Consider the following 26,624-nt stretch of genomic DNA (forward strand, 5'->3'; position numbering starts at 1 on the left):
ATTTCCGCATAGTTTTTCTTCTTCTCTACTGATCTGTTGATATATTGTTATGATTTATTTTTTTTATCATGATCGTATGTTCCCCTTTTGTTTCTTTTGGTTATTAATGCACTGTATATTTTTTTTCCGCCCCCTTACACAATGCCCAATGGGCCTGTAAGGTATTTCAAATAAATAAACAGGTCAACATCAAACTTTGCATCCAAGCTGCATGCAGCAATGAGTACAGTGTGCATACAGCACGTCCTGAATGTACCACAACGGTCAGTAAAGAGCTCTTTAAAGGAGCGAGCGACTATTCGGAATTTTCAAATAGCGAATCAACTATCCTTGTTTTCAATTCACCAAATAAATGCGAACGTCGTATGAAACTGTGAAAGTGCAATGAGAAGTGGAAGATGAGTGCATGCTAACTTAAAGAGCTTTATAACAAGAAAGGGAACAGAACTCAACCTTGATCGATCAAAACATTAACAATATGGGGCAACTTCAAAAGTATGTATGATCAAACATTCAGGCGAAGCCTCACCTGTTTATGTGTTATTAGCACAGCAGTAAGCTGGAATACTTCAAATCAGCGCTTACAGGATATTTACTCCAGCTCCAATGATCCTGTTACCAAACCCAAGCTGCTTTTAAAGAACGGACTTGTGCGAACAGTGGTTTTTTTGGTTCTCAGTGAATTGAAGCTAAACCAAAGCCACTGAGCTACGACAGCGGGTATAGGATATATTGAATACGGAATGCAGAATTAAATGCGACAAGCAACTTACCTCACAGGGAGGAGCCTTATTCCTGCACTTAGATCCAGACTGACTGCAGTGTATATTACTTTTGCCTACCAACATGCACTGGGCAGGGACTCTAGCACGGTGAAGCAAGTAAGAGATCAGGCTGAGCCGTACATTATGACCCCTCCCCTCTCCCCCAATTCCTAGAGCAAAATTTAATACATCTCACCTGCTCCTAGACCTCCGCCTTGGGGAGCGAGATCGTCTCCTGGGAGATCTGCACAGGAAAGAAAAGAAGGCCTGCTTAGTGAAAGAAGCACACATCACTAGCTTGCTACTACAATGCCCCAAGAGTCAAGGTACATGTGCTGTGAAAAGACCAACGTCATTTAGCTACCAAAGGGTCACTAGAATTTGAAACATCTGAGTGGGTGTGGCCTGGCACATCAGTTCTGAAAATGTGTTGCTACCTGCCCAGTTTTTTTTTCTTCAGCATATGTAACCTTTACAATGTTTGAGTAACACCTTCCATGCAAAAGAGGGGCTTTCACACCAGTCATGCAAGTGCATGCCAGCAGTTGCCTGAAAGCGTTTGGCCAACAGTGCCTGCCATCTGCTTTTATCAGCACCACTGAGGTACAGAACACTTGTAGCAGTTCAATGCGATCGTGTCATTGCTGGAAAACTAGAAAACAGATATACTGTGTCCACGAGCTGTCCAACTGTTTCCGTCGAGTAGGCAAGCTTTCAAAAAGCACCTGCTACAAATGTGAGCAATACGTCCCTTCTCACCTCCCCCTTTTATCCGCCTTACAACAAAATATTTGCATTATTCGAGCAAAAGACAAGAGCAATTCCGCTCATGTCTGAAATGAAGCGCACACCACCCCTCTTCCACTGCGGCTTCAGTATACAAAACTCCCGAATTTCATTTCATTTCATTTATTTGTCCCTTAAAGGCCCGAAGGCATTACATAAGGGGGGGCGTACATATAGGTTGGAGGGTAGTGGCAGAGAACACACAAAAAAAAAGGGGAAAAATACACGGGGTACAAAAAGAGTACAATAATATACAAACAAAAAGAAATAAACATACAAAAAGAAAACAAGGAACAGTTGGCACTTCAGTGTCGCAGTATGAATGATGTTTATGAGAAGTGATTAGCCAGTTTCTCGTGGAAAAGGTGGCGATCGGAGCATGTTATTATGCTGTCGGGAAGTCCATTCCAGAGCACTATGGCGTCGGGAAAAAATGAACTGCTCATTGCGGAGGTGCAGGTTTTAATGCGTGCGATTGGGTTACTGTGGTTTAGGCGGGATGACGTACGTGGGGGTGGCGGCAGCAACAAATGTCTTGGTGCGCGATAAAAGAAAAAGTGAAAGAGGCATAGACGGGAAATAACACGGCGAGTTGCTAGCGTTTGAAGGCCGAGGGATCGTTTTAGTAATGTTACGCTGGCATTTCTTGAGTACTGCGATGTAATGAAACGGGCGGCGCGATTTTGAATGGCTTCAAGGTCTGAGATGAGATACGATTGCGATGGATGCCAGACAGATGACGCGTACTCCAATTTAGGACGTACAAATGTTATGTATGCCAACTTTTTTACTGCACGTGATGCAGATTTTAGATTGCGCCGGAGAAAACCAAGTATGCGTGGTGCTTTGGAACAGATGGTCTGAATGTGTGTTGTCCATGACAGTGATGATGTGATGTGTACTCCTAAGTATATATAAGATGATGCTCTGGTAACAGCGACCGATTTTATGTCGTAAGTGCTATCAATAACTGTGTTTTGCGGGAGAATGATATGGATTGACATTTATTTAGATTAAGAGGCATGTGCCATTTGTCACACCACGCTGAGATAGTGGTTAGATCCTGTTGAAGAGCGGCAATGGCGCTAGCGCCGTGGATGGGGCTGTAAATTACGCAGTCATCTGCGAATAAACGTAGCGTGGATTTTATGTTGATCGGTAGGTCATTGACGTAGATGAGGAATTAAAGAGGTGATAAGCCTGCACCTTGAGGTACGCCGGATGTTACGTCGGTAAAAGCTGAGCGACAGTTATTAACACAGGTGAACTGCTTGCGTCCTTTAAGGAAGTGTTCTAGCCAGGAGAGCAAAGTTTGTGGAATGCCGAGCGACGACAACGTAAAAAGAAGATGATTATGGGAAACACGATCAAATTCTTTTGAAAAGTCGAGAAAGATAGCGTCGATTTGGACAAGGTTATCTAAGTATTGTAGAATGTCGTGGGTGAATTCGGCGAGCTGGGTCTCATATGACAGCTGCTTCCGGAAGCCATGTTGATTCGGATAGAAAAAGTTCATCGATTCTATTTGGGTCATAAGATTGGAAAAAATGATGTGCTCAAGTAGTTTAGACGGTATACTAGTGAGGGAAACGGGACGATAGTTGTTAGGGCACGTGCGGTCATCCACTTTAAATATGGGTGTAATTTGTGCTTTTTCCAATCGTCAGGGACAACCCCGGTATCTAAGGATTGCGTAAAAATTAGATGCAGTACCTGGCTAGACAATGAAATGGTATTTTTTAGTAGCTTACTGTTAATTTGATCGCAGCTGGCAGATGTAGATATTTTCAGTGAGGCAATAAGCTTTGATACACCATCAGGGTTAATTTCGATTTTAGGCATTTCTGAGAGTAAGATTTCTGGAATGTGTTCATTAGCAGTAACGTTAGCAGCGGAAAAAACTGACGTAAAGTAATTGTTGAGCGTGGTCGCACAGTCATTGCTTTTGATTGGTTCTCCATCAGCATCTAGGAGTTGTACATGGTGATCTTGCGGTTTATTAGATAGCATGCGCCGGAATTTGTTGGGGTTAGAATGAAGGATTGATAGTAAATCTTGAGAGTAAAACTTATCTGTAGCACTTGTCAGTTCTGTGGTATACTGTTGGGCGCACAAGCGATATTTTTCCCATGCTAAGTGACTATTTTGAAGTTTTGCTGTTCGATACAGGCGCTTCTTTTTGCTAAGGAGAGACCTCAGGCAGTTGTTAAACCATTGATTCTTGATATCTGATTTTATAAGTAGTGTTGGAACGTGCTGCTTACTTTCCAAATGTAGTAGGGTGTCTTTGTACAAATTCCAGTTTGAGTTAGGTGTGCGATTTAGATAAGTGCAGCGAGAGTTGTCGAAAAATTTTGCAAGATCACTGTTCATAGCATCAAAATCAGCCCTTTTGTAGTCTTTTATCAGTTTGCTGATAAAATGATGATGAATGAATTCATCATCATCATCATCAGCCTGACTACGCCCACTGCAGGGCAAAGGCCTCTCCAATTACCCTGTCATTTGCCAGTTGCCGCCACCGTACCCCCGCAAGCTTCTTGATCTCATCCGCCCACCTAACTTTCTGCCGCCCCCTGCTACGCTTGCCTTCTCTAGGAATCCACTCCATTACCTTTGAGGACCAGCAGTTATCTTGCCTTTGCATTGCATGCCCTGCGAATGAAATCAGTGGGTTTGAATGGGTTGAATTGTGGCAATCAATGATGGGTAGCAAAAATGCGTTTCTCACTGAATTTGGCACGTTCTTTAAAACTGCGTGTTCGAGAAAAAAAAAAAAATCTGCATCTTGGAGGCTCTTTCTGTATGGATAGGTCTGTAACCCTTCTGAAACTTCACCACGCCTATCCCTACTTGCACTGCTGAGGCCGTTTTGGTAGTGAACCCGGGGCTAGACAATGTGTAAAGAATGTGTACACACAAGCATTTGGACAACAGTCAATTGCCCTTTTATGCTTCTGAAAGTCTTCAATGCTTGCATGACCCAAATTTTCCCGTATCATGCATAGCCAACCAATGTGGGGCACAAAAATGACATAAAAGAAAGGAGTGACCAGAAAATTACACAAAGGAAATTATTTCATAAATTAAAACTCCTGTAGTGCTATTACCTATCTAAGTGGCATTTAGTTGTTCAGTTCACAACTAGATAAATATAAATAACTGAATTGTACTAGAGAAACCAAAGAGAAACCAAAGAGAAATCATAGAGAAACCAAAGAACACAAAATATATAAAAACCTATTACAGTACAATCTCAATGATACAATCATGGCTGATATGAATTCGTTAAATTCTCAGGCCAAATAGGCCACAGTGCACTGTGTACAGGGTCTGTCCCAAGACTTCCCGGAATGATTTTTTGTAGTCTGCTGCGGCGACTGGCGGGGCGGCGCTTTGGGCGGAGAAGTTAGTGGGGGATCTAAGCTTCGAAATGAGACTGGTCTCAGTTGCCTGCGTGTAGCTGTTGAGGCACGTCGCACTCCACGCAGAGCTACCTACTGCACCCTTGGCGGGAAAAAAAATGGACCAATTTTTGGAGCAGGGTTGTTATGCAATCAAGTTTTGTGCGAAACCGGGTAAAAACGGGGTGGAGATGCTCTAAATGCTTCGGAACGCCTGCGGTGATGACGCAATGAAACAAAGCCAACCTTTCATGTCGCACAAGAGGTTTCGGGAAGGTTGGGAGTCTGTCAACGACGACTGCTCGGTACACCCGTTGACATCACAAACGAACGACTCTGAGCAAAAAGTGCGTCAAGGTTTGAACAAGGACCGGTGATTAAGTGTTCGGATGATTGCAGAGGAGTGTGGAATACCCAAAACAATCGTTCGTCTCATTTTAACGGAGGATTTTCAAATGAGGAAAGTCCACGCGAAAATGGTGCCAAAAGTCCTGACAAGTGAGATGAAGGAAGAGCGTCTGTTGAAGTGCCAGGAATTGCATGAACACTACGAAACAGACCCAGAACTTTTGTACAGAGCGATCAACAGGGGACGAGCGTGGATCTTTGAGTACGATCCCGAATCAAAGCGTTGGGGCAGCGAGGGGTACACCACGGAGTCTGCTCGCCCGAAAAAAGCAAGGATGAGCAAATCGCGAATCAAGGTAATGCTCACTGTGTGTTTTGACAGAAAAGGTGTGGTCCACAGTGAATTCATGCCACAGGGAGAAACAGTCAACAAGGAGTTTTACTGCGAAGTGCTCAAACGGTCGCGCAACAGGGTTCGACGCGTCCGAAAAGAAACTTGCGGGAACTGGATTTCGCACCACGACAACACGCCAAGCCACACTGCGTTCATTGTCTCCGAGTAGCTGGCCAAAATGGGCGTGGCAACGCTACCCCAGCCACAGTACAGCCTCAGTAAGGCACCTCCGGACTTCTTTTTGTTCCCAAGAATCAAAAGAACCCAGAAAAGAACTCGGCATGGGACGCTGGAGGCGGTAAATGCAGCTGCGACGACCTCACTGAAGGAGGTTCCCATTGACGACTTCCAGGGTGCCTTCAGTGATTGGGTGAAGCGCTGGCAACGGCCCATCAAAGCAGGATGAGAATACTTCGGAAAGTTGTGAAAAGATTGTAAACTGACACTGAATAAATGATTTATAAAAACAAAAATCCGGGAACTTTTGGGACAGACCGTGTACAATGGGTAGAACTCCAGATGTTCCAAAAGCTATCCCACGAATGCGGGAGCCACAATCGCACATGCAAGCACTAACTGTTGCCCTCACCTTCTGTCTGCAGCATTTAAACCAACTTTTGGCAATTGAAATTCGAAGGAGACTGAAAATTTGTTAAGTTGCACTAAGTTCACATTAAGGGAAGCCTTTTCAATGAAATGCGCTTGATGTTGATGGGACCAAAGCATCAGTTCAAATAAAGTAGAAGTAGTTCTAATAAAGTGATATCAATCAAGCTAATTAACAAAAACCCTTAATGGTAGAAACACAGCACCTGCTTCGCCGCCGGCGTGGTGAACGATTGCGAAGTCTCGGAGACAAGGAGCGGGATCGGCTCCTATGTCGTTCTGAAAAAGTCAATGAAGAAAAAACATTTCACAATCATCACAAGAGAATACTGGCTAGCAGTGGTGGAACTGACAACAGCTTTCCTATAGCAGCTTTTGTAGCAGAATACAGTTTCAGGTTTTGTAGCGGGCAAAATGACATTTTGTAGCAGAAGTTGCAGCTTTTCTAGAAAAAAAAACTGTGTACATAAAAAAAACATCTATGCCCAAACTCCATCATTGTGAGTGCTCTTTCTTGAAAGGAAAACCCTACAATGGGCAAATGGACAAAAGATCTTGCTGAACACAGTGTAATTTTATTCAGCGTGAAAAATAACGAGACACGATAAAAACTACACACAAAATTGAGAGAAGCCACAGAAACCAAGGGGCACAGGGGATTTTTTAATTTATTTATTTTGTGGTGTTGATCAATTTATAATATTACTGAATATGTTATCGCTTAAAGCTAATTGATTAGAAAAACAGAAGAATAGAAGAATTCGGAGGTCGTGGGTTCGGATCCCACCGGCGGCATGTGGTTGTTTTTTCTTCTGCTTTTCTAATCAATTAGCTTTAAGCGATAACATATTCAGTAATATTATAAATTGATCAACACCACAAAATAAATAAATTAAAAAATCCCCTGTGCCCCTTGGTTTCTGTGGCTGTTGGCTTCTCTCATATTTATAACGAGCCCCTCAATCCCCTTCCCTTGTTTGCTTAATTACACATAAAATTATTATTTTGTCTTTTTTCAACGATTCTTCAACAATGCCACTGGCTAAATGACATCAGAGGTCATTATCGAAGAGGAAGAAAGTTATGCATTGCTGCCGAAATCAACGAGACAGCTCGCTGAACGAATGAGAAGCGACAACTCAGGCATCAATGGGAGCAGCGCAATCCTTTCTACGTTCCCTTGCAATGCCTAGAGAGCAGTGCGGGTGGAGGAATTCTGCCCAAACGCAGCTCTCTTGACGATATGTAGCTCGCTTAGTGTTCGTGGGTCGGTTCCCATGCACTCAGCCCTGTGATGGGCTCATATACGCTGCTTTCGAACAGTAATCATCACAGTGACTACAGCAAGAATATTAAGGCGAGAGCCTTTAATGCGTCATCAATGTCGACAGAAGGTTGTCAACAGAGGTGTCATGCTTTTCGGTACGCCAAAATGGTTATGACGTCAGAGTGCGCGGATTCGAAGTAATGAGGTCGCCCACGGATGCCTGACGCCCCCTTTTGGAGCAGATGACAACTAATAAAAAATAGTTGTCTCCCGCTCCAACAGGGGGCGTAAGGCGTCCGTGGGTGACCACATTAGATACCTCATTACTGCGAACAGAGCCATGGATACAACCGAACTGATCGAAGCAGAGAGAGAGTCGTGCTAAAGAGGCAGTCAAAGTCGGCAGTCAAAGTTGGCAGTCAAAGTTGGCAGTCAAAGTGTGTAGTTGTAATGTGTAGTCGAATAAAGCACTAGCACAGCACAAACAGTGTCGCAGTCAATGCCAAACAGTGCGCCAGGAAACGCTTTCGCCTTGCAGCACTTTAGAGAGCCACAGTTCCCCCTGAATTTTTATGCGTAGCATATTGCAATCACTCAGTTCAGCCCTTGGGCACGGCCGGGCAGCCACCAAACCACGTGACGTGACGTCACCAAACCGCGTTAAAAAAAGAAAAAACAACAAAAAAACTATAAAAAGACGGCTGAGCATGGTGGCGGTTGCCACCGCCCCGTTTCAAAGGGGGCGCTCCTATCCATCCATCCATACGTCACGGAGGAAAAGCTGCTGAGAAAATCGAGTACCGCCAAGCAATACCTCGCGCAAAAAGACCGCACAATTGCAACGCATTCTTGGCTTAACCAAGCTAAGCCTGGGCATCTTTTTTTTTTCTTCTCAGCCCATAAACAATACTCAATTGAACTCAGTGCTTTGCTTTGACAGTTAGTTAAAGTTCCGCATGAAAAGTTTCATGATGCTTAAATCATTCACAACAGTGACAGTCTTTCAGGAAAGCTTCAGTGTATTTACAGCACAACTAACTCCCTAAATGGAACTTACACCATTGCATAAATAAAGAATAAAAATAAGCAGGAAGAAGCAAAAGGGAACAACCATGCCAAAAAAGTGACAACATAATGAAATAACAGCAAAAAAAGAAAGCAACAGTTACAACACTCATAACTCTCGTACAATGCCGCAACTATCGTAGCATAACCACAGAAGCACATAGCAACATATCACACCACAATCTAGGCCCAAAATTTTTCAAGTCACTCAGGGAAACAACAAATCATCAACTTGATTCCATCTACCACAGTAGGCGGAATGAATGAATATTTAAAAACATTAGTTAGGTAACTGGACAAAAACACGACATACTCGTGTGTGTTGCTCTAAGCTCCTGGCCTGAAACAGTCAACTTTCGAACTGCTGTACCAAGTTCCATAAAATTTTCAGGGATGGTTTAGCGTCTTGTCATTAGACTATATGTTATAAATTTCATAACCGTAGCACAAACAGAAAGAACTTGCAGCTGTCATACAGAGCAATTAGGTGCATCATCTTAGGAAAACTTTCATTTCATGGTTTATGGCGGTTTAACGTCCCAAAGGAACTCAGGCTATGAGGGATGCCGTAGTGAAGGGCTCGGGAAATTTTGACCACCTCGGGTTCTTTAACGTGCACTGACATCGCACAGTACACGGGCCTCTAGAATTTCGCCTCCATCGAAATTCAGCCGCCGCGGCCGGCATCGAACTCGCATCTTTCGGGTCAGCAGCCGAGTGCCATAGCCACTGAGCCACTGCAGCGGCACTTTCATTAATTATTTTTGAAACTGTCATTTCAAAAATAATGAAGATATATTAAATTTCAGTCATTAGATACCTTCTAGGTGGTTTATAGTGCAGGATAAGGTCAGTCGCATGCTTTTTATGCAATTTCTGTAAAAATCACATCACTTCTAACGAAGTTCATTTTTTTTTGTTGTCACTATATATGTCAGACATCTGATAATTTTTTTTTGTGTGTTAGAAAAATTAAAGCACGCAAGAAAAGTAGCTCATCTTGTTCCTGGCAAAATTACATACTCGAAGAACAGCTTTTCATGAAGCAGTTTGGAAAGTGTAAATCTCAAAAAGAGCAAAATGAGAGAAATAGGTTCAAAGATTCCAGTACTAGCTATTTAGTTTTATGGCTGAAAATAGTTAATCAAACTGCCCTGCTGCATAGGCTAGGTCCTTTTCTTTCAACACTACACTGTCATGTGCCAACTGCTTCAAGTTTTCTCTTTTTATCAGCTTTACAGCGCCCTGGTCTGCACCCATGAAAGGGTTTACTTGGTTGCTTGGTCAGTTCGAAAGATGAACACAGCGTCAAACACAGCTGAAAAGAGGCCCGCGTCCGTCTGAAACGAGGTCCAGTGTCAGTGTTTCGGTCATCCTGTGTTGTGAGAACGCCCTAAACCGACCCCAGCCCAACCATGTACAATTTTGACAGGCTTGTAATGTGAAGCACTACAAAACATACCTCTTGGTGGCCTGCGGTCTCGATCAAGATCACGATCGCGCTGTGGATCACGAGGGGCATCTCGCTCACGGGACCTGGACCTACCCCTGTCTCGATCTGCTGGGCACAGAGGTGGAAAGCAATTAAATTGGCCACTTCAGTCAGTAACAACACTGATCAGCTACCTGAAGACGAATTCAAGTTTGCAGGGAGAAACAAGCTCCAGATATTCTCACACGCATGACAACATTACAACCACGCTTAGCACTCCTTTGAATACAAGCTGCAAAACAGTCTTTCCCCGTTCACCTGCCGTAGTAGGTAAATTTAAAAAGGCTGATGTCACAAGGTAACGCAGGCTTCCGTTTGAAAAACAAACGGTAGCCGTCGCCGACCCCACTAAACGGCAGTAATATTCGGCTGGCGCCACAACGGATCGAGGACGCAAGAACCCACACGACAGGCATTGCGCTCAGCCTGTCCGTGTGATTTTTTGCATGTCCCTCGTTTCTATCGTTACCAGAGTACCGTATTAAGCAAGTCAAATACGAGAAAACCAACCAGATCGATGCATTCGCAGCTTTACTGAAAAGCAGGCGTTCACCGACCGCGTTAAGCTAGGCGGGCAAATTGACTGAAATTTGACCGTCATACTTGCTCACCTCTCCTCAGCGGCGAACGTGATCGACTTCGGCCCATGGTACAGCAAAATAATGTTAGCGTGAAAAACGCTTTTGCAGATTAAGCTTCAGCGAAGAGAGGGACTGTAGGCGCTGGTAGGCGCTGGAACAAGCCAGCGCCTCCTCTGAACAAGCTCACGCACAGCGGCCAAACATATTAAAGAAATAACAGGGGAAACTACAAAAATGCCCTTAATTGCTTCAAACCCTTCGACTCTTGTAGAGCACTATGATGCCATCAGAGTCCAACTACTCGTCCAGTCACCACAGCCGAACAATCGAAACGAAAACGAAATGCGTCAGCTGAAGCCACATGGGGGAAAGGAAAAAAATGGATAGATACATGGATAGATGAGTGGTACAATAGCTCTATGGATGGATGGATGGATGGAAACTGAGGAGTGGGCACGACGCCAAGCGGCCAAGATCAGTGGGCCAGCGGCTACGGGCCAGCCGGTCTCCACCAACGTTTTTAGGTCTCCACACGAAACCGGCCGAGCCTGGGCCAACGTTTCTAGATATTAGCTCTATGTTCTAGATAAAGACAGTTGGAAAACTCTCTCCGGGTATGCGGCCCCTTTCTGTCGCCGATTTCATCTCAAAGAGATGCGAGCGCCATCTCTTGGGTGGTGGGAGTACCGCGTTGTTTTCCATGGCCTCCGTGACCAGCTAAAGCATCGGTACTTTAACACAGCGCTTGATCTCAGAGGCCACGATTTCTCTTCACCGCCGCGGCGCCTATTTACTGCGCTTGGTTACTGTTTGCTGTGCGAATGATTAACGTTAGTTCGCGCCTCGCATCGTCTGCGCCGGGGGCGGCTGCTTCTAGCCGCGCTCATCTACGAATTGCGAAGTCTGCGTGCGCTCCACGTCTGGGGTACGTGAGGGCAGGATGCTCGAGGTTGAGCTTTTGGGCGGTAAATATCGGAAAAAACCGGAAACCCTTCTTTCCGCGGTTTAGAGAAACATGACGTACCGCTTGCCTCTTCGTAGTTTATGTTGATAATATTCCTCGGGCGGGTAATATTCCTTAAATACGTTGTTTTTTTTTAACGGACGCGAGCCATCCAAGGGCGTCCGCAGAATTTTTTGCAGGGGGGGGCCCCATTGGTTTTTGGCGCCGGAGGGGGGGGGGGGGGATGTTCGTAGCAAAAAGGCACTATTTGCGGACTATATTTATTTATTTATATATAAATAAAAAATAAGTTAAATACACACATGAAAGAAAAATTACAAACAGCAAATTAAAGCGTGGCTAGGAGAGATACATTGGAGTTTATCAACGAAGAAACAATCAAAATTAATAAAAATGCAAAAAGATACTGCCACTTCGTGGAGAAGAGTGCTCAGTCTTGCTGCATACGGGTTCAAGACTCACCCGGATTGATGACCAGCACACAGCACAATATGGTCACAAACACGCAACTACAGTCACTCAGTCAGTCTTCCTTGAACAGCAACTCTAGGCGCCTCGGATTTTTCTGGGCGAATTGCGTGATTACGCGGGTGATAAATTCATTTCTGTGCTTCATTACACGCTCTCGGTGCGCACTCACCATACACATTGATTGGAAAAACGGTTGAACGCGTACGTTGAAAACAAAAGATGACTATATATACAACGAAAACTTATTTACAAGATAAATGCACGCTCACAGCTTCATACACCTCGCTCCATCTTGCTCGCGCATCCGCACAGTCGAGCAACCGCACACACACTGCTCGCCGCTCGTCGTTTTCTCGTCCGCTGTCTTGGTTGTTTTCAGCTTCGTTGACAACCGGCCACTAAAAACACCGAAGCACAAACACAGCGGCGCGCACACGTGCAAGGGCTTACTTCCGCGCGACTTCCAAGGGGAAGGGATACTCGCCACTCCGGTCGGAAAATTTGTTTTGTGTGTTCTTATGGTGTTCAGAGCCCCAAAACGACTCAGGCTATGAGGGACGGAGTTGTACAGAGTTTCGTATAATGTCGACCATCTGGGTCTCTTTCCCATGCACTGACATCGCACAGTACATGAGCGCTGTTGTGATTTGAGACCCAGCCAGAGGTGACAGGCGAGCCAGGCAGGCGCCATCGGGCTGCGTTGACCAAAGGCGCTGGTTTTCGGAGAAGACGCAAGGAACGCTGGTGTGGGGGCGCCTCTAGAGACTGCGTCGCCGTGAACAAAAGCAGCTAATCCCCTTTGCCGAAGATTCTGAAAGCGGCGCTTCTACCGAACTGCGCTCTCCCGTGGATCGGAGGAGACAGCGAGCGGCGGCGCCCACTCATCGCCCGCTTGCCCCTGAACAGCCCGACAAAGCGGGGTGGACACGGCTGATTTGTCCTTCCCTCCTGAAGAATTCATCGGTGGCCGGCGTAACGAAGGCGAAAACAAGATGCCCCGTGCACTGTCTGCCTCCGTGTCGCTATCTGTCTTGAGATCAAAGAAACAGACACCCATCTCAAGGCGGCTCGAAACACATGCTCGCCGGTGCCCCTGTATGTCTGCAACAGGTCGCCCTTCAACAGAGCTAACGATGGTGTGGTTTGAAAACGGCGGATGCGGCATTTCGCAGATGTGACCCAAAGCGTGGAAGCGGGGCTGCTTTTACCCTTTGGCTGAGCGCACCACCGCCCCTGGCGTGCGGCCATCACTCACGGTTCGAGTGAGTGATTTTCCAGGGGGGTGCAGCCGCCCCCCCTTGCCCCCCCCTCCGGACGCCCATGGAGCCATCTCCTTCCGACGCTCCTCAAGCTGGCAGTAGCAGACGACGCGCTCATCCTAAAGCGACCGCAGCGCCACCGCCTAGACGGCGATCGCGTGGGGCCGCTCTGCTCTTTGGCTCGCCGGCGAAGTTTCCCAACTGTCTTTATCTAGAAACGTTGGCCTGGGCCGAGCATGGAGGAAGGAAAGAACTAAGGAGAGGCCCTGACGTCACTTTTTGTGAAGCCGCCTTGCAACCGGAAGTTGGCTCGGCTCTCCTCACTGGGCTTCTTCGATTTACCGAGCTCTGATAGTCCTCGGGCAGTTCGCGGTTTCCTGTCAGGCAGGAAGCTACGTCATGATCACGTGCGAGCGGTGCTGGCTGGCAGCCCGCGGGCAGTCAGCGCAGAGGGAAGAGGGGAGCGATGCCGCTCGAGAAATTTGGCGCGCTTTTTGTAGCAGACCAGATGTTGGAGTCTGAGCTCCGACTCTGAGGAATCCGACGACGACGATTTTGGAGACACATTTGTAATGTGCCTTCTGCTTTCACAGTTGGAACGCAAGGACCGACACAGGGTGAAGCTGTATGTGGAAGAGGTTGTGCCGCGCTACTTGGACTTCGAGTTCAGGAAGCTTTTTCGACTATCACGATCAACCGCGGCGACTCTAGTGGACGAGTTCCAGCACTCCTCTTTCTACCCCGAAGGCCTAAGAGGGAGGCCAAAAATCGCAGCCGAGAAAACTGTCCTGATCGCTCTCACTTACATCGGGACCCAATGGGCGCTCTATCAGATCGCCGACAAATTTGATGTCAGCGAATCAACCGCCCACGTCGCCATAAACAGAGTCCTGGACTTTCTATGGTCTGTAAGTGGAAGGGAGATCCGCTGGCCGGATCGTGAAGAGCAGGCTCTCAACAAGCGGGCATTTCGTGCTCTGTACACTCGCCACGGAGAGCCTGTTGGCCTGCCAGACGTCATTGGTGCCATTGATGGGTGCCATGTCCGTATTTCGAGGCCGTCGGAATCGGAGGAGAGCTATTATAATCGCAAGAAATTTCACTCAATATTACTGCAAGGCGTGTGCGATGCGGACATGATGTTCACAGACGTGTTCATCGGATTCCCTGGGAGCGTTCATGACGCCCGAGTCCTACGGCACAGCTTCCTGTTCGAAGAGGCAGCTTCAAAATGCGAAGGTAAGTTCGCACTTTGTAACCTGAAAACTTAAGGGCGCTCTGTAGAGGCATTATGACAATAAATAGAAAAAAAAGCGGGGGTTGGGGGGGTTTGCCGCGCATAATTGAGCAGAGTGCGAAAAAGGGCTTTATGCTGTTTGTCACTTTCGTGTAACTCAGTTCCTGCTCTTCAAAATGAGTCTCGGGGGTGTTCTTTCTAATGCTGAGTTGATATTGTTTCGTGACCCCTCTCCGTCACAAGCTGTGTGTCAAAGTACAGATTCAAATAATATTAAAACATCAATACCTGCAAAACAAATCTCACTCTTTGGTCAGAGTGCCTACAAAGACCTTCCACAAGGCTCAAATTTTTTTTGAGGTGGCGGGGAGCAGGTGTCAGCGTTAGTTAGTGGCATCACAGTTGGAAGCTTCTGAACTAAGGGCACAGAAATGGAAAACATAAAAAATTGATCTGCACAGGAACATGTATGCTACATGGCTGAGAAACTTTGTGGATCATCAGGACTGAGACGAAAACCTGTAGTAATATAGTTTCCTTTATCAACACGAATCTACAAAGAAAAAAAAAACACATACCTTTCTATTGATTCTCTATGAGTGAACATATGCAGTTGTGATGTATGACATATACAGTAGTGGAGAGTACTTTACAGTCATGGTAACCATTTGCTGCATTTCCAGGCGGCTACCTGCTAGGAGACGCAGCTTACCCGCTCTTGCCATGGCTTCTGCCTCCATATCGCCAGACAGGAGCTTGGAAACCATGGATGGCTGCTTTCAACAGTGCCCATACTAGGCAACGAGTCGTCATTGAAGGCACCTTTGGCCTCGTCAAAGCAAGATTTCAGCGCTTGAATTACATTGACGTGTGGGATGTATCCAAGGCTGCATATGTTGTGTGGGGACGCCTTCGTCCCCTGCGTTCACTTTCCCGCATTGCACACCCCACTGTTGTTAGCTCCTCCGAAACGCGCTCTTCTGTTTTGGTTACTTTAACTAACAGGGGAGGGCGCTCGCGTCGTAGCGACACCAGCGCCACGGATGGCGTTTGCTGCGCGCGCGCGGGGGATAGCTGGCCCTCTTCTCCCTGGGACAGGATAGCGTGTGGACGTTCACGCGTAAAGCTCCGCTCTTGGCCGCGGGCGCCTCGTAGTCGGAACTTGCTCCCGCCACCCCGTCCCGTCTGGCCTCGGAGCTTATCCCTTTGCCCTAGCGTGGGCGAACGTTCGCTCGTAGCCGTGCTGGTGAGTCGGACATCCTAGATTCCTCAGTGTATTTTGTTGCTAGCTGGCGTTATTGTTGCTATAGCAATAAATGCCTTGTTTGTGTCAGCCAGTGTGTCGTTCCTTTGTTCCCGCAGAGCAAGGCCCGCCGTGGTCGGCGTGCGCTCGGTAGCGTTCGCGACCACGGGGTGGGGTAAGCGCGGTTTTGAACTATGTCAGCCGCGCTTAAACGGGGAATACGTATTTATCTCCCCCATTTTAACCCCACATCTGGCAGCCCAACGTGGGGCCTGCTCTTGGAACATTGGACGACAGTCTGTTCGGTTCGAGGAACGCTCTTTGTCCGGACTTGACAAGTGCTAGGCCTAGAGTGAATTTTGATCGCTAGGACCTGCGGCATGCTTTCTTGGGTGCGAGGTGTATTGCGCTGCAGCATGTTTGAACTTTTCGACATGCTCAGCATGTTTTTTTTGTGAAGTTTTCTTCCTGGAGTTTCTTCAAGAACCACTTGGTCCGCATCGAGGGAGCGCGAGGCCTAGCGCCCGCGGAGTTGCCGAGCCCGAAGCGAGTGAGTACGGAAGCCGCGTGGGTGGTCCGAGTTTTCTGTATATATTTTCTCGCTGTCTCTTTTTCGACTCTGGGAGCCGGGTGGCCTGGGGCCACGGGTGCCGTAACGAGCTCGCTGGTATTGCAGCTCGGCACCGGGCGTTCCGACACCGTCCGATACGGTGGGCGCCGATCACTCAGCAGCTGCTTCGTGCAGTGAGCGGGGAGGACCACCCCACAACGCTGATGTCTCCTCGCGGCTGCGCGCACGAAACCCGTTTCGGGTCTTTCTTTTGTTGGGGGTCATCGACCGCCACTATGGTAGTGAGGCCTAAGGCTATTCATAGCTGCCTGCGCCATGTCAAAAGTGACACGACCACCGGACCGTGGTGTTGAGAGGGGGCGCACTTTGCTGGCCGCCTGTTTTTTTTAACCTCGCATGAACCGAGCATTCTCGTTCAACTCAAGAAAGGGCTTTGTTCACTCGAACTTTGCGTTGCACAGCCGCCCGACACGTTTTGCTAGCGAGTTGAGCATTGAGCCACCAGGCCTTTGTGTACGCCGTTTCCCCTCCCGTGACCTACGTTAAAGGCATGCGGAGTGTGTTTTGGCAATCTTTCAGATCCAGCGGAGCCACTGCGGCTTGCTGTCCTGTGCACATCGTCTCGCTGCCGCCTGCTGCGACGGAGCGGCCTGTATCCTGTTCGCCGCATCCATCCGGGGCAGCTGTGGCGAGACCAGACAGCAGCCACCTCTGGCTGCTGTTGCCCTGGCGACTACTGCGGAATCTTGGCCTGCGGTGGTCAACCGGCCCTCCTCTTCGCGGGCCTGCGGGCACTTAGTCCGCGGGCCATGCGAGTCGTCCCAGCGGAGACCTTCACGCCGCCTTCGGAATACCGCGGAAGACTGCGTGCACTCTGTCGGCGTGACCTCCGCTGCACGACCTGCCTCAAGTGCATGAAGACCAGGAGACTCCTCCATAGCATGTAACTTGCAGGCGCGTGGGTCTATTTAAGGTTGGGGGGATGTGGGGACGCCTTCGTCCCCTGCGTTCACTTTCCCGCACTGCACCCCACTGTTGTTAGCTGCCCCCGAAAAGCACTCCCTTTAGTTTGGTTACTCTAGCTAACAGGGGAGGGCGCTCGCGTCGCAGCGACAGCAGCGCCACGGATGGCGTGTTTGGCCGCTCGCGCGCGGGGGAAGGCTAGGTCTCTTCTGCTCGGCATCGGGAAGCGTGTTGGACGTTCACGCGCAAAGCTCCGCTCTTGGCCGCGGGCGTCTTGTGGTTGGAACTTGCTCCCGCCACCCCGTCCCGTCGGGCCTCGGATCTTCCCTTTGCCCTACCGTGGGCGGACGTTCGCTCGTAGCCGTGCTGGTGAGTCGGACATCCTAGATTCCTCAGTGTATTTTGTTGCTAGCTGGCGTTATTGTTGCTATAGCAATAAATGCCTTGTTTGTGTCAGCCAGTGTGTCGTTCCTTTGTTCCCGCAGAGCAAGGCCCGCCGTGGTCGGCGTGCGCTCGGTAGCGTTCGCGACAACGGGGTGGGGTAAGCGCGGTTTTGAACTATGTCAGCCGCGCTTAAACGGGGAATACGTATTTATCTCCCCCATTTTAACCCCACAGTTGTCATGGCAGCATGTGTGCTCCACAATATGGCAAGGCGCCGTGCTGACACACTGGATGATTTGCCAGATACCACTGACATAGAGGCCGACGATGAAACCACCCTTGAAACACATGAAGCACCTTCTTTTGCTGTTGCTTTACGGGACAGCATAGCACAAAATCTATGAAGTGGTGAAACCAAGAACCAGCGCTTGCCAATTTGTTGAGCAAAATCTGCATGAACTCTGCCAGGTGACATTTTCAGATATATTCTCAAGACTGAGCCAAAACTATTGTGTGATATTTTTATTGAAAATGTAAATAATACTGTTTGAAGTCGCATTGCAATGTAACTTGATTGCAAACAAATCAATGTAAATAAAGTTTGCACTAACATCTGTTAACCGGAACAATAAATAAAAATACACAACATCTATTATTCAGGAACAAGTTATAGAATGCTTTTAACTGAACACAGAACCGTTTAAAAGATCAACATGGGAGATGTAATGTTAGAGTACAGTGAATAAAATTAGGCATTCAATAAAAGCTAGCAAGGTAACATGTACTTATGCCCCTGGAAAAACATGAAAAGTATGGAACTAAAAGTTAAATATTGCAATTCTTAACGTATGGGAAAAATAATTTAATTTATTGTTTCTACAATCTTCTGCGAGATCTTAGCACGGTGGGCAAACAATATAAATGACAGCAAATGCTGGAAACAACAATCCAAGGATGTTTCAGTAAAAAGGAAATTAGCAAAAAGCACGGACAGGAATGCAAAAAATACAGAATTGCTTACAAAGTTGCTTCATTATGAAAACTAAACACCAAACAAATGCACAGAAATGATGTGAAGATGTTGTGAATGAGATTACTGTAAGCAATATACATCTTTGCGGGCTAGCTGCTGACGAAGCAGCATGAGGTGAGCAGAGCAATCTTAGACACTTGTACAGAGGACGAAGAATGAGAATGAACACAGCGCTGTGTTCATTCGCATTCTTTGTCCTCTGTGTGTGTCTCAGATTGCGCTGTTCACCTCATGATGCTGTAAGTAATTATAAGCTACTCAACAGGCTCAACATTTGCTGTGGAGTGCCGACACTCGAATCTTGAAGCAAATTTTTCAAGAGCAGCAAGTCGCTCAACATGGGCCTGCCTGCGAGCAGCCATGCGGTCCTCATGCCTTTTTTGTCGGTTCAGCTCAGCTTCACGAAGGTGGCTTAAGAAGCCCTGGACCACAGCACGTGTTGAGTCCAGACGTGCCCTCTTTGCAGTGGTTGTTTCAGTGCGCAGTGGCTCTTGGAATGAGTTGTCAGGCACATCCCTGCCACCGGTGCATTGGTCTCCTACGGTTGTACTCTGCTGAACGCTCACGGTAGTGGGTTGCAGACATGATGGGCTGTAAATACACAGTGGCAATGAAAAAGGACCACTTGAGTAAAGCTGGCGTTAAATGAAAGATCTTGAACAAAACTGGCATTTCTCATGATCTACCTGTATAAATGTTTTACAGCTTCATTTAAAACCCTTAGTACTTCCTTAACACAGCACTGACAACAAATTTGGTTCGTGCTTTCTTCGTTTCCACATGATATGTTCGCTTACGAGATCCAAATCAATTTTTTTTCCCATGTTGTTTCGGTACGTTTTACCAGGCTGAGATGTAAACATTCTGGGTTGGTATAATAAAACGATTCCTTCCCAATTCAGTTCCATTTTTTAATTTCATGCCCTGAAGCGGCACCATGCGATAATCGTTGATTCTGCCTAGGTTATCACTCTGGCTCTTGAGGCTAGGCTGGCGTTACCATTATACTGAATTAAAACAGATCACATCAGTTTTTCTATGCCTGACGTAGGCTATACTTAAGGTTTATGTCAAAGCCAGGTGAAACCAAACGAGCACGAGAAAATATTCAAGTCGCAAACGAGTGCCGCTATGTGACCTAAGTTCTCGAATTAATTCATGCGCATTACAAAGAAAACACGCAAGCAAAATCTGCCAAAAAACAGTGCCAGAAATTATCACTGCGAAAAGAAAAAATTGCCGGCTTACGGAACATTCGGCAGAAAAAAAAACAAAACTCCGCAGTTTCTTTCTGCTGCTCCCACAAATATATAACTTTAAATAAAACCAGTGGCGCGGGAGTAAATTAAGAGGCCATAAACTTACTCAGTGTCTTGGGTCCGCGCAACCCCGGGCCCCAGCAAACACGGCGGGTTCACGGCGTGGCTCTTGTCCAGCAGCTCACTCAACTCCCTGGGCATAACAAATAATGAACCCACCGACATATGTTAGCATGCGTGTCAGTTTGTCAGGACTTTATATGTCAACTGGGATGAGAATCATAACAGTATACACTCACTCTTCAAACTCGCATGTCCGACGGTCATTGCCAGAGCGAGAGTTGTGCTCTCGCACTCGCTTGTATGCTCTTTCAAGCGTACGCCACTTGTTTTCAACTTGGCTAGGTGCTAGGTTGCCTCCGAAAACGTCGTTCAACCTGGCCGCCAGCATCTCCCACATCTGTTTTCTCGTCTTTAGACGCCTTGCCGGGTTTTCTTTAAATTCTTTATAGAGCTGGATCAGGACCAAAGTCTTCTGTCTCGGCCAAAGTTCATCCGAGGCGCTGTCCGAGCCTACGGCGGCTGTTTCCTGGCCGCTGAAGTCGGCGCTGTCCGAGCCTACGGCGGCTGTTTCATGCCCGCGAAAGTCGGCGCTTTCTGCGCCTGTACCTGCAGAGTCGAGAAGGGCAATCCGCAGTCGAACGCCACCTGCAAAATGTGATATGCTTAGCTAGTAAATGCGACAAGAAGTATATGGCACTTGGTAATGCGGTATTGTACTTGGAACTATACTACTATGGCAGGCGCATGCAAAGTACGTAGTACGTACCGTCGGTGACATACACCAGCAATCCTTCTTCTATGACGGGCATGCCGTCCGGGCCAAGCTCCGGGTGCGCGCGCGTCTCGACTCCGTCGAGCAAAATTGTTTCGGAGGCCATGTCGCGCAGCTGTCCGCGTCAAAAGAAGGGAGCGAAAGCGCGCGTAAATTGGCGCGGATGTGCCAAATGCGCATGCGCTTCGTCTGCTAGCTTCTCAGGCAGCGTCGTCTGCTAGCTGCCGGCTCGTGTGGGTCCCAGCCAGGGTGTCGAACCGGAACCGAACCTGAACCCAAAACCGGAACCGAACCCGAATTTTTGCCCGGAACTGGAACCGAACCGAACCCAAATTTTTTTCGCCATCTTGGAACTGAACCCGAACCGGAACGATTCAAAGGAACCGTTCCGAACCGGTTCGGGGCTCGCTTCAGCCGCACATTTTGTGCAACACAACGTACTTTTTCTTCTTTTTTTTTCAGACTAAATGGTATGTGCCAGCGCGTAGATTTACCCAGCGAAAGCTGTCGGCGTTATGGATTGCGAAAATGGCATCCAGTCGAAATGGCAGCCAATTCAACAACAAAACTGAAAGTCTTGTGTCTAGGAAGAAAGCTAATTGGCGTTTACATACTGTGCTTTTCATAATTCTTAAGTATTTTACGCCAGATGGATGTGAAATGTTGGATTTTATAGTATCCCCCTTTCACATGCTTACGTACAGCTCTGCTCGAATGGTTAGCACTGCTTTAACTCGTAAAGCACTCAGTGAGAATGGTTTTCTTTTGTGTCGAGTACCGTAAATATGTGAAGCATAGGCGTAATGACCCAATCAAGTTGTGCAACAAATACTTTCTGAGGCATTCCTTGTCTCAGAAAGCAGATAATGAATAAGACCCCTCACAATGGCTCAGTGGCTGTGGTGCTCGGCTGCTAATGCCAAGGTCGCGGGTTTGATACCGGTGGCGAGGTCGCATTTTGATAGCGGCGAAATACAAAACTGCGCGTGTGCTGTGCGATGTGAGTGCACTCTGAGGAACCCCAGCTGATCTACGCTAATCTGGAGTCCTCCACTACAGCGTTCCTGATAGACTCTGCGCTGCTTTGACGCGTTAGAACACACATAATACGATTAATACAAAACAAATAAATATATATGTCTTTTCTTTTTAAAGAATCCTAACATTCTTTGTTGCACGCGATGGAAATAAGCAATGAAAGGCGGGCATGTAGCAGCGGTACGATACTTAGAAAAAATATAGTGATTACACAAAGAGGTTATGCGGAAATACATGCAGTCGCTGGGAAGTGATAAACGCCTAGAAAGGTACTACTGAAATGAAATGTAACTGCGATGAAGTGATTTTGAATTATGTCGATGCATTGAAATTGTTCTGCTTATACAAAAAAACACAAATGCCAATCGCTAGCGGGCAGCTTCGTCACGCTAGTCTCAGTCTGCTGTATCTTGAATTCTCTGACGGGCGGCTTATATCTGCCTCTCGCTGCCGCACATGACGGAAGCCAACAATAACCGAAACCAAGGAGCATAGGGGATGTACTTTTTAAAAATAATTTGGGGTGTTCATCAATAGGAGCTTAAAGATTAATTATTTTTAACGATAATTGATTACACTGAAAAAAGCACATGCCAATAGGATGCCAACCCTTGACCTCCAAATTTTGCGTCCGGTGCTCTACCAACTGAGCTACGGCGACGATTTTTTTATTTATTGCATGGAAAGTGCCGGAAAGGAAAATCGGAGTAAGCCCATACCACAAAACACCAGGCTGTGTAATACGAGCCCACCATACTCCTGCCCGCCCCCACCTCCCTAAACACCAAAAGTCTGAGAGGCACACCCATGCATCTAGGTAGGGGAACAGCAAGGCGGTCCTTCCAGGTCAACATATACTCCCCTCACCAAAGCGCACTGCTCACGCTGCGGCGACGACTGTCTAATATTTTTGGATTTCGGGGGTACTTATGTGTAGTGCAATCGAACCATGAGAGTGTTCACCGGCGCCACACTCGTCAATAGCAGCGAACGTAATGCGTCTTCTTTTTCCGAGAGTGCCACATAAAAAACGTGATCGAACGGTGAGGGCGGAAGCTGTGCGAGAACCCTCGCTTCGGGTTGTTTATGTCTGAGGCGAGAGGGTTAAAGTTGGTTCACATGCAAGCGAGTGGGCGATTTAGCGGCGCGTCCCAGCGAAAGTTTCCAACTTGTTGGAACCTCGCCGCTCACCATAGCGACGACTCAACAACAAGTTTTTGCACCATGGCGGCAGGATTCGCTAGCGTTTTCGCTTGCATATGCAACAGGCTTCATGTCTGTTTGCGTTCTTTTTTGGAACGCTCTGCGACGGCACACGTGCAGCATTCACAGCATTCTACCTCAGGTTGCAGGTAGATGGGGAATTTTAAACCGCAGCTCTTATTCGCTCGTTCCCGCGTTCCGCGTCGTAGTCGGCGTAACCGGTTGTCCAAAGACCCCAAGCGTGGCTAGCAGCATAATACGCCACATGCCAGGTGGCCTGTGCTGAGTTGCGCTTAAACTTTGCATTACCGGCAATTGCAACCGTCTGTCAATTTTTTGCCATTGAGTGCCCGGATGTGCGCCCACCGAATTGTGCACGCGTGTGCATGCAAATGCTTAAGCGCACGCATGCATGGACACACGCACGTACGCCCGTACTTGCACTGGCGCACGCGCGCACGCACGCACACACGCACACACACACACCACGGAAATTTTTGAATTTTTGAGAAAGGAGACTAAACTGCTAACGCAGTAAGAAAACAACTACAATACTCTAACCCTGGGTGGGAATCGAGCCAGTGGCGGCGAGCGCAACAAGGAAGCTTCGTTTACTGATGCCTTAGGCTACTCGGTCATCTTTGAAGATTCTTTTTATTGTTGCCGCATGGAATATCAGGAACCTCCCTCACCTCTTCTTGCCTTACTTGGCTGGGTCGAATTCCGCGACCTCGGCTTACGGCCTCATGCCACTATCACTCCCTTACTCTGCCCGCACATAAAAATTCCTGAAGGCGCATACGTCAGGAAACGGCGATCAGTCAGGAGGTTTAACTTTCGCAGCACATACGTTCTGAGCTGAAATGAACTGTTCTCAGAACAGTGACCTCGTCTAAATTGGCGATTGTGCGTGTTTATCAAGCATACAGCTTCTTCACACGCTAAGCAGTCTTATTAACAGGAAAAGTTCACCGGAATTCCGGTGTCCTTCATTACTGGCACAAAACTTATAAGGCATGACCTCAATGTCCTTTTTAAGAGACTGCTGAAGTGAGCTATGTCTCAAACGAACAAAGCGTCAAAAATAATTTCGTTGTTCAATAGTCGCTCCTTGCTTGCAGCTGTAGCAATGCACTGATCAAGGCACAAACGTCACCTTGGCTCGATGGCAAATCCTAACACGTAAGTTCGACGTTTAAAGTCTAAGAAAGGTTTTGGGGTCTGTTGAATGTACATCCACTGAACTCGCCTTAATACAAAGCCGTCAAGAAAGGCTAGGTAAGGCTGCACGTAGAGGAAGTAATGACCGATCAGAACATTTGTTAGATGGCTTTTGGAGAAGCCGTACAGGTATTCTAAGGAAAAGCGAAACTTTAGGAAATCGACTGTGTCAGCACAAAATTCGCTCATGACTATGTACATAAAAGACAGATGAGCATTTAGTCACCTAATAAGCACAGCTACCAGGAAGTGATGGTTTTCGGTTTCGAAAAATAAAAACCATGAAACAGGTTAGTGGACAAAAACTGCACGAAAGAGTCACCATACTGTATAAAGGTAGCATGAAATTCTGCCCACGCATGGGCTCCCTTGAAAGCGCCCCAGAAAAGTTAAAAAAAAAATTCTATTTAACGAATTCTCCGTCCTCCTCTCGCAATGCACCAATTGCAGCATTGTCACAACGCAACGTCGCATCAAAGACGTCGAAAGTTTGTGTCCGTACAGACATGAAGTGCCCCCAACTAATGCAAGCCTGCTTTTTTATCGTATTCTTTTCATCAGAGCAAGAGATGGCGACGACATCAGCATAGGCGAAAATCTTAATTTCACACTGCACTAGCGACAAGCCACGATTACCTGTGTTTTTGAAGAAACTGAGCTATAGGTGGTCGAGATATATAATGCGAGTTACAAAGGCGATGTAAACAGGTGATGGAAATAAAATATTTTTGGTAAACTCTCTAGATGCATGCTGCATGTGTGCCAGAGTTAGAGGGGGGGGGGGTGACTGGCAAGCCGTTTCTGGGGTGAGAGAAAGATGTCTTGGCTGTATATACCTGCAAATACAAGGCAACTTCCGCTCATAGTGGGCGCATCCAGTGGTCCTGACGGCGCCCGCTTAAACACTTTGCGCCGGAGAAATTCTCAATTGACACGAGCTTCAAGAGAGGCCTATTGCTCGCCTGACGGGGACTCCGAAAGTACTGACGCTGAAAGGTATTGTAGATTGTGGGGACGCCTTCGTCCCCTGCGTTCACTTTCCCGCATTGCACCCCCAATGTAGTTAGCTCCTCCGAAACGCGCTCTTCTCAGTATTCGTTTCTTTAACTAACAGGGGAGGGCGCTCGCGTCGTAGCGACACCAGCGCCACGGATGGCGTTTTGCTGCGCGCTCGCGGGGACCCGCGGGCTCTCTTCTCCCTGGGACAGGGAAGCGTGTTGGACGTTCACGCGCAAAGCTCCGCTCTTCGCCGCGGGCGTCCTCGTGTGGAAACGTGTTCCCCTCAGTTAAAGGGATGCTGAAAGGTTTCCCAGAAAAATTGAGTGAAGAGATGCCCTTTACAGTTTTCCACCCTCGGAATTCGAATTTCTCATCGAAATTAGGCAGAGGAAAGCGTAAACCTATTTTATTTTGGCGAAAAGTGCAGCAGCAGCCTCGGGCCAGCTCGCGCGCCTCGTTGCCGCCTGTGATTGGTTGGGCGCCTCGTGACGTGAACACTGGCGTTGGCTCGGTGAGCCCGGCTCGGTCGCCGCCGATGTAGTACATGAAGCGCGTCGCGCGGTGGTTCGGGCTGTTGGTTTGATGCTTATATCACAATGAAACACATCGAAGATTACCAGGAGGATCTTGGCGTCATCCCCTACATGTACGAACCAATCGCAAAGAGCAAACCGCTCCAAGGGAGCAACGATGCTGGCGCAAGCGGTGCTTTTGGCTTGAACGAAAGCGAAGTGTAAGCATCTCCACGTGTTGGAAATGTCCTTTCGTAAGCATACTTTTCTAGCCAAACTTCATTCAGAGATATAATAAATTAATTTTGAAGCGAGAAAATGTTGTATAGCACTGCTCCACGAAATTTTCCTAATGCAATGTAAGCGGGATGCGATCGTAGGCACTGTTGTCTTGCCGCTTGTCGGTGCTGCCGCAAATCTGCTTGTAATCCACACAGACCACTGACATGCGCAAGAAGTTATCAGGCTCTTTTTGCACGCAAATTTTATGCTGGCATCGCTTCACGGTCGCTGCGTGCCGGCTCGGTTCTTAACACACGCGAAAGAAAGAAGTTTGCGGCGCTTTACGGCAGAACTCGTCGAGGTGGCAAACGTGCGCCTTCCGTTCTACGTGCCAAGATGGTATCTGGCAGTAAATTAAAATCCTTGTTTAGGCGAGTTGCTTCATACTGCAAGCCCTTGTAGGAAGATCTCCATCCGTTTGCGGCCGCCTTTATCGTGCTGTT

The 26,624-nt window shown here is 47.5% G+C and overlaps 3 protein-coding genes across 4 annotated transcripts in view; 1 reads left to right on the plus strand and 2 right to left on the minus strand.

Annotated features, from left to right (window-relative positions):
- LOC149369424 (uncharacterized) overlaps window positions 1–11,097 on the minus strand; it is an 18,940-nt gene extending 7,843 nt beyond the window's left edge. The window contains exons 1-4 of one of the 2 annotated variants that reach the window (XM_089558400.1): window positions 10,738–11,097; window positions 10,097–10,195; window positions 6,509–6,581; window positions 961–1,008 (exon numbers count right to left, since the gene is read on the minus strand). In XM_089558400.1, coding sequence (XP_089414526.1) covers window positions 961–1,008; window positions 6,509–6,581; window positions 10,097–10,195; window positions 10,738–10,774 — 257 coding nt within the window. In that variant the 5' untranslated portion in view covers window positions 10,775–11,097. The remainder of the gene's footprint in view (window positions 1–960; window positions 1,009–6,508; window positions 6,582–10,096; window positions 10,196–10,737) is intronic. The other variant, XM_089558409.1, reaches the window with a different exon arrangement.
- Window positions 11,098–13,947: 2,850 nt separating this feature from the next.
- Window positions 13,948–18,203, plus strand: LOC149369425 (uncharacterized). Its single transcript, XM_089575599.1, has 4 exons — window positions 13,948–14,640; window positions 15,322–15,506; window positions 15,765–15,792; window positions 18,034–18,203. Exons 1-4 carry the CDS (start codon window positions 13,974–13,976, stop codon window positions 18,201–18,203), a joined length of 1,050 nt encoding a protein of 349 aa, XP_089431725.1. The 5' UTR covers window positions 13,948–13,973.
- Window positions 18,204–18,362: 159 nt separating this feature from the next.
- LOC149369426 (uncharacterized) lies at window positions 18,363–20,857 on the minus strand. The gene is made up of 3 exons (XM_089570459.1): window positions 20,391–20,857; window positions 20,198–20,284; window positions 18,363–19,423 (listed from the first exon to the last, which is right to left on the minus strand). The coding sequence occupies exons 1-3, from the start codon at window positions 20,549–20,551 to the stop codon at window positions 19,087–19,089; spliced, it is 585 nt and encodes a 194-aa protein (XP_089426585.1). The 5' UTR covers window positions 20,552–20,857; the 3' UTR covers window positions 18,363–19,086.
- Between the last annotated feature and the right edge of the window lie 5,767 nt (window positions 20,858–26,624).

This window comes from Amblyomma mixtum, chromosome 1 (genome assembly GCF_055824585.1).
Source record: "Amblyomma mixtum isolate Tamu chromosome 1, ASM5582458v1, whole genome shotgun sequence".
Lineage (NCBI taxonomy): Eukaryota > Metazoa > Arthropoda > Arachnida > Ixodida > Ixodidae > Amblyomma > Amblyomma mixtum.

What these genes read in the sequence shown, in the direction of transcription:
- LOC149369425 (XM_089575599.1), top strand. Translation starts at nt 13,974, where the DNA reads ATGTGCCTTCTGCTTTCACAGTTGGAACGCAAGGACCGACACAGGGTG. An exon ending in GGCAGCTTCAAAATGCGAAG is followed by an intron (nt 14,641 to 15,321) that starts GTAAGTTCGCAC and finishes CTGCATTTCCAG; the next exon opens with GCGGCTACCTGCTAGGAGAC. An exon ending in TTGGCCGCGGGCGCCTCGTA is followed by an intron (nt 15,793 to 18,033) that starts GTCGGAACTTGC and finishes TTAACCCCACAG; the next exon opens with TTGTCATGGCAGCATGTGTG.
- LOC149369426 (XM_089570459.1), bottom strand. Translation starts at nt 20,551, where the DNA reads ATGTGGGAGATGCTGGCGGCCAGGTTGAACGACGTTTTCGGAGGCAAC. An exon ending in CGGACATGCGAGTTTGAAGA is followed by an intron (nt 20,285 to 20,390) that starts GTGAGTGTATAC and finishes TGTTATGCCCAG; the next exon opens with GGAGTTGAGTGAGCTGCTGG. An exon ending in GCGCGGACCCAAGACACTGA is followed by an intron (nt 19,424 to 20,197) that starts GTAAGTTTATGG and finishes GTGTATTTACAG; the next exon opens with CCCATCATGTCTGCAACCCA.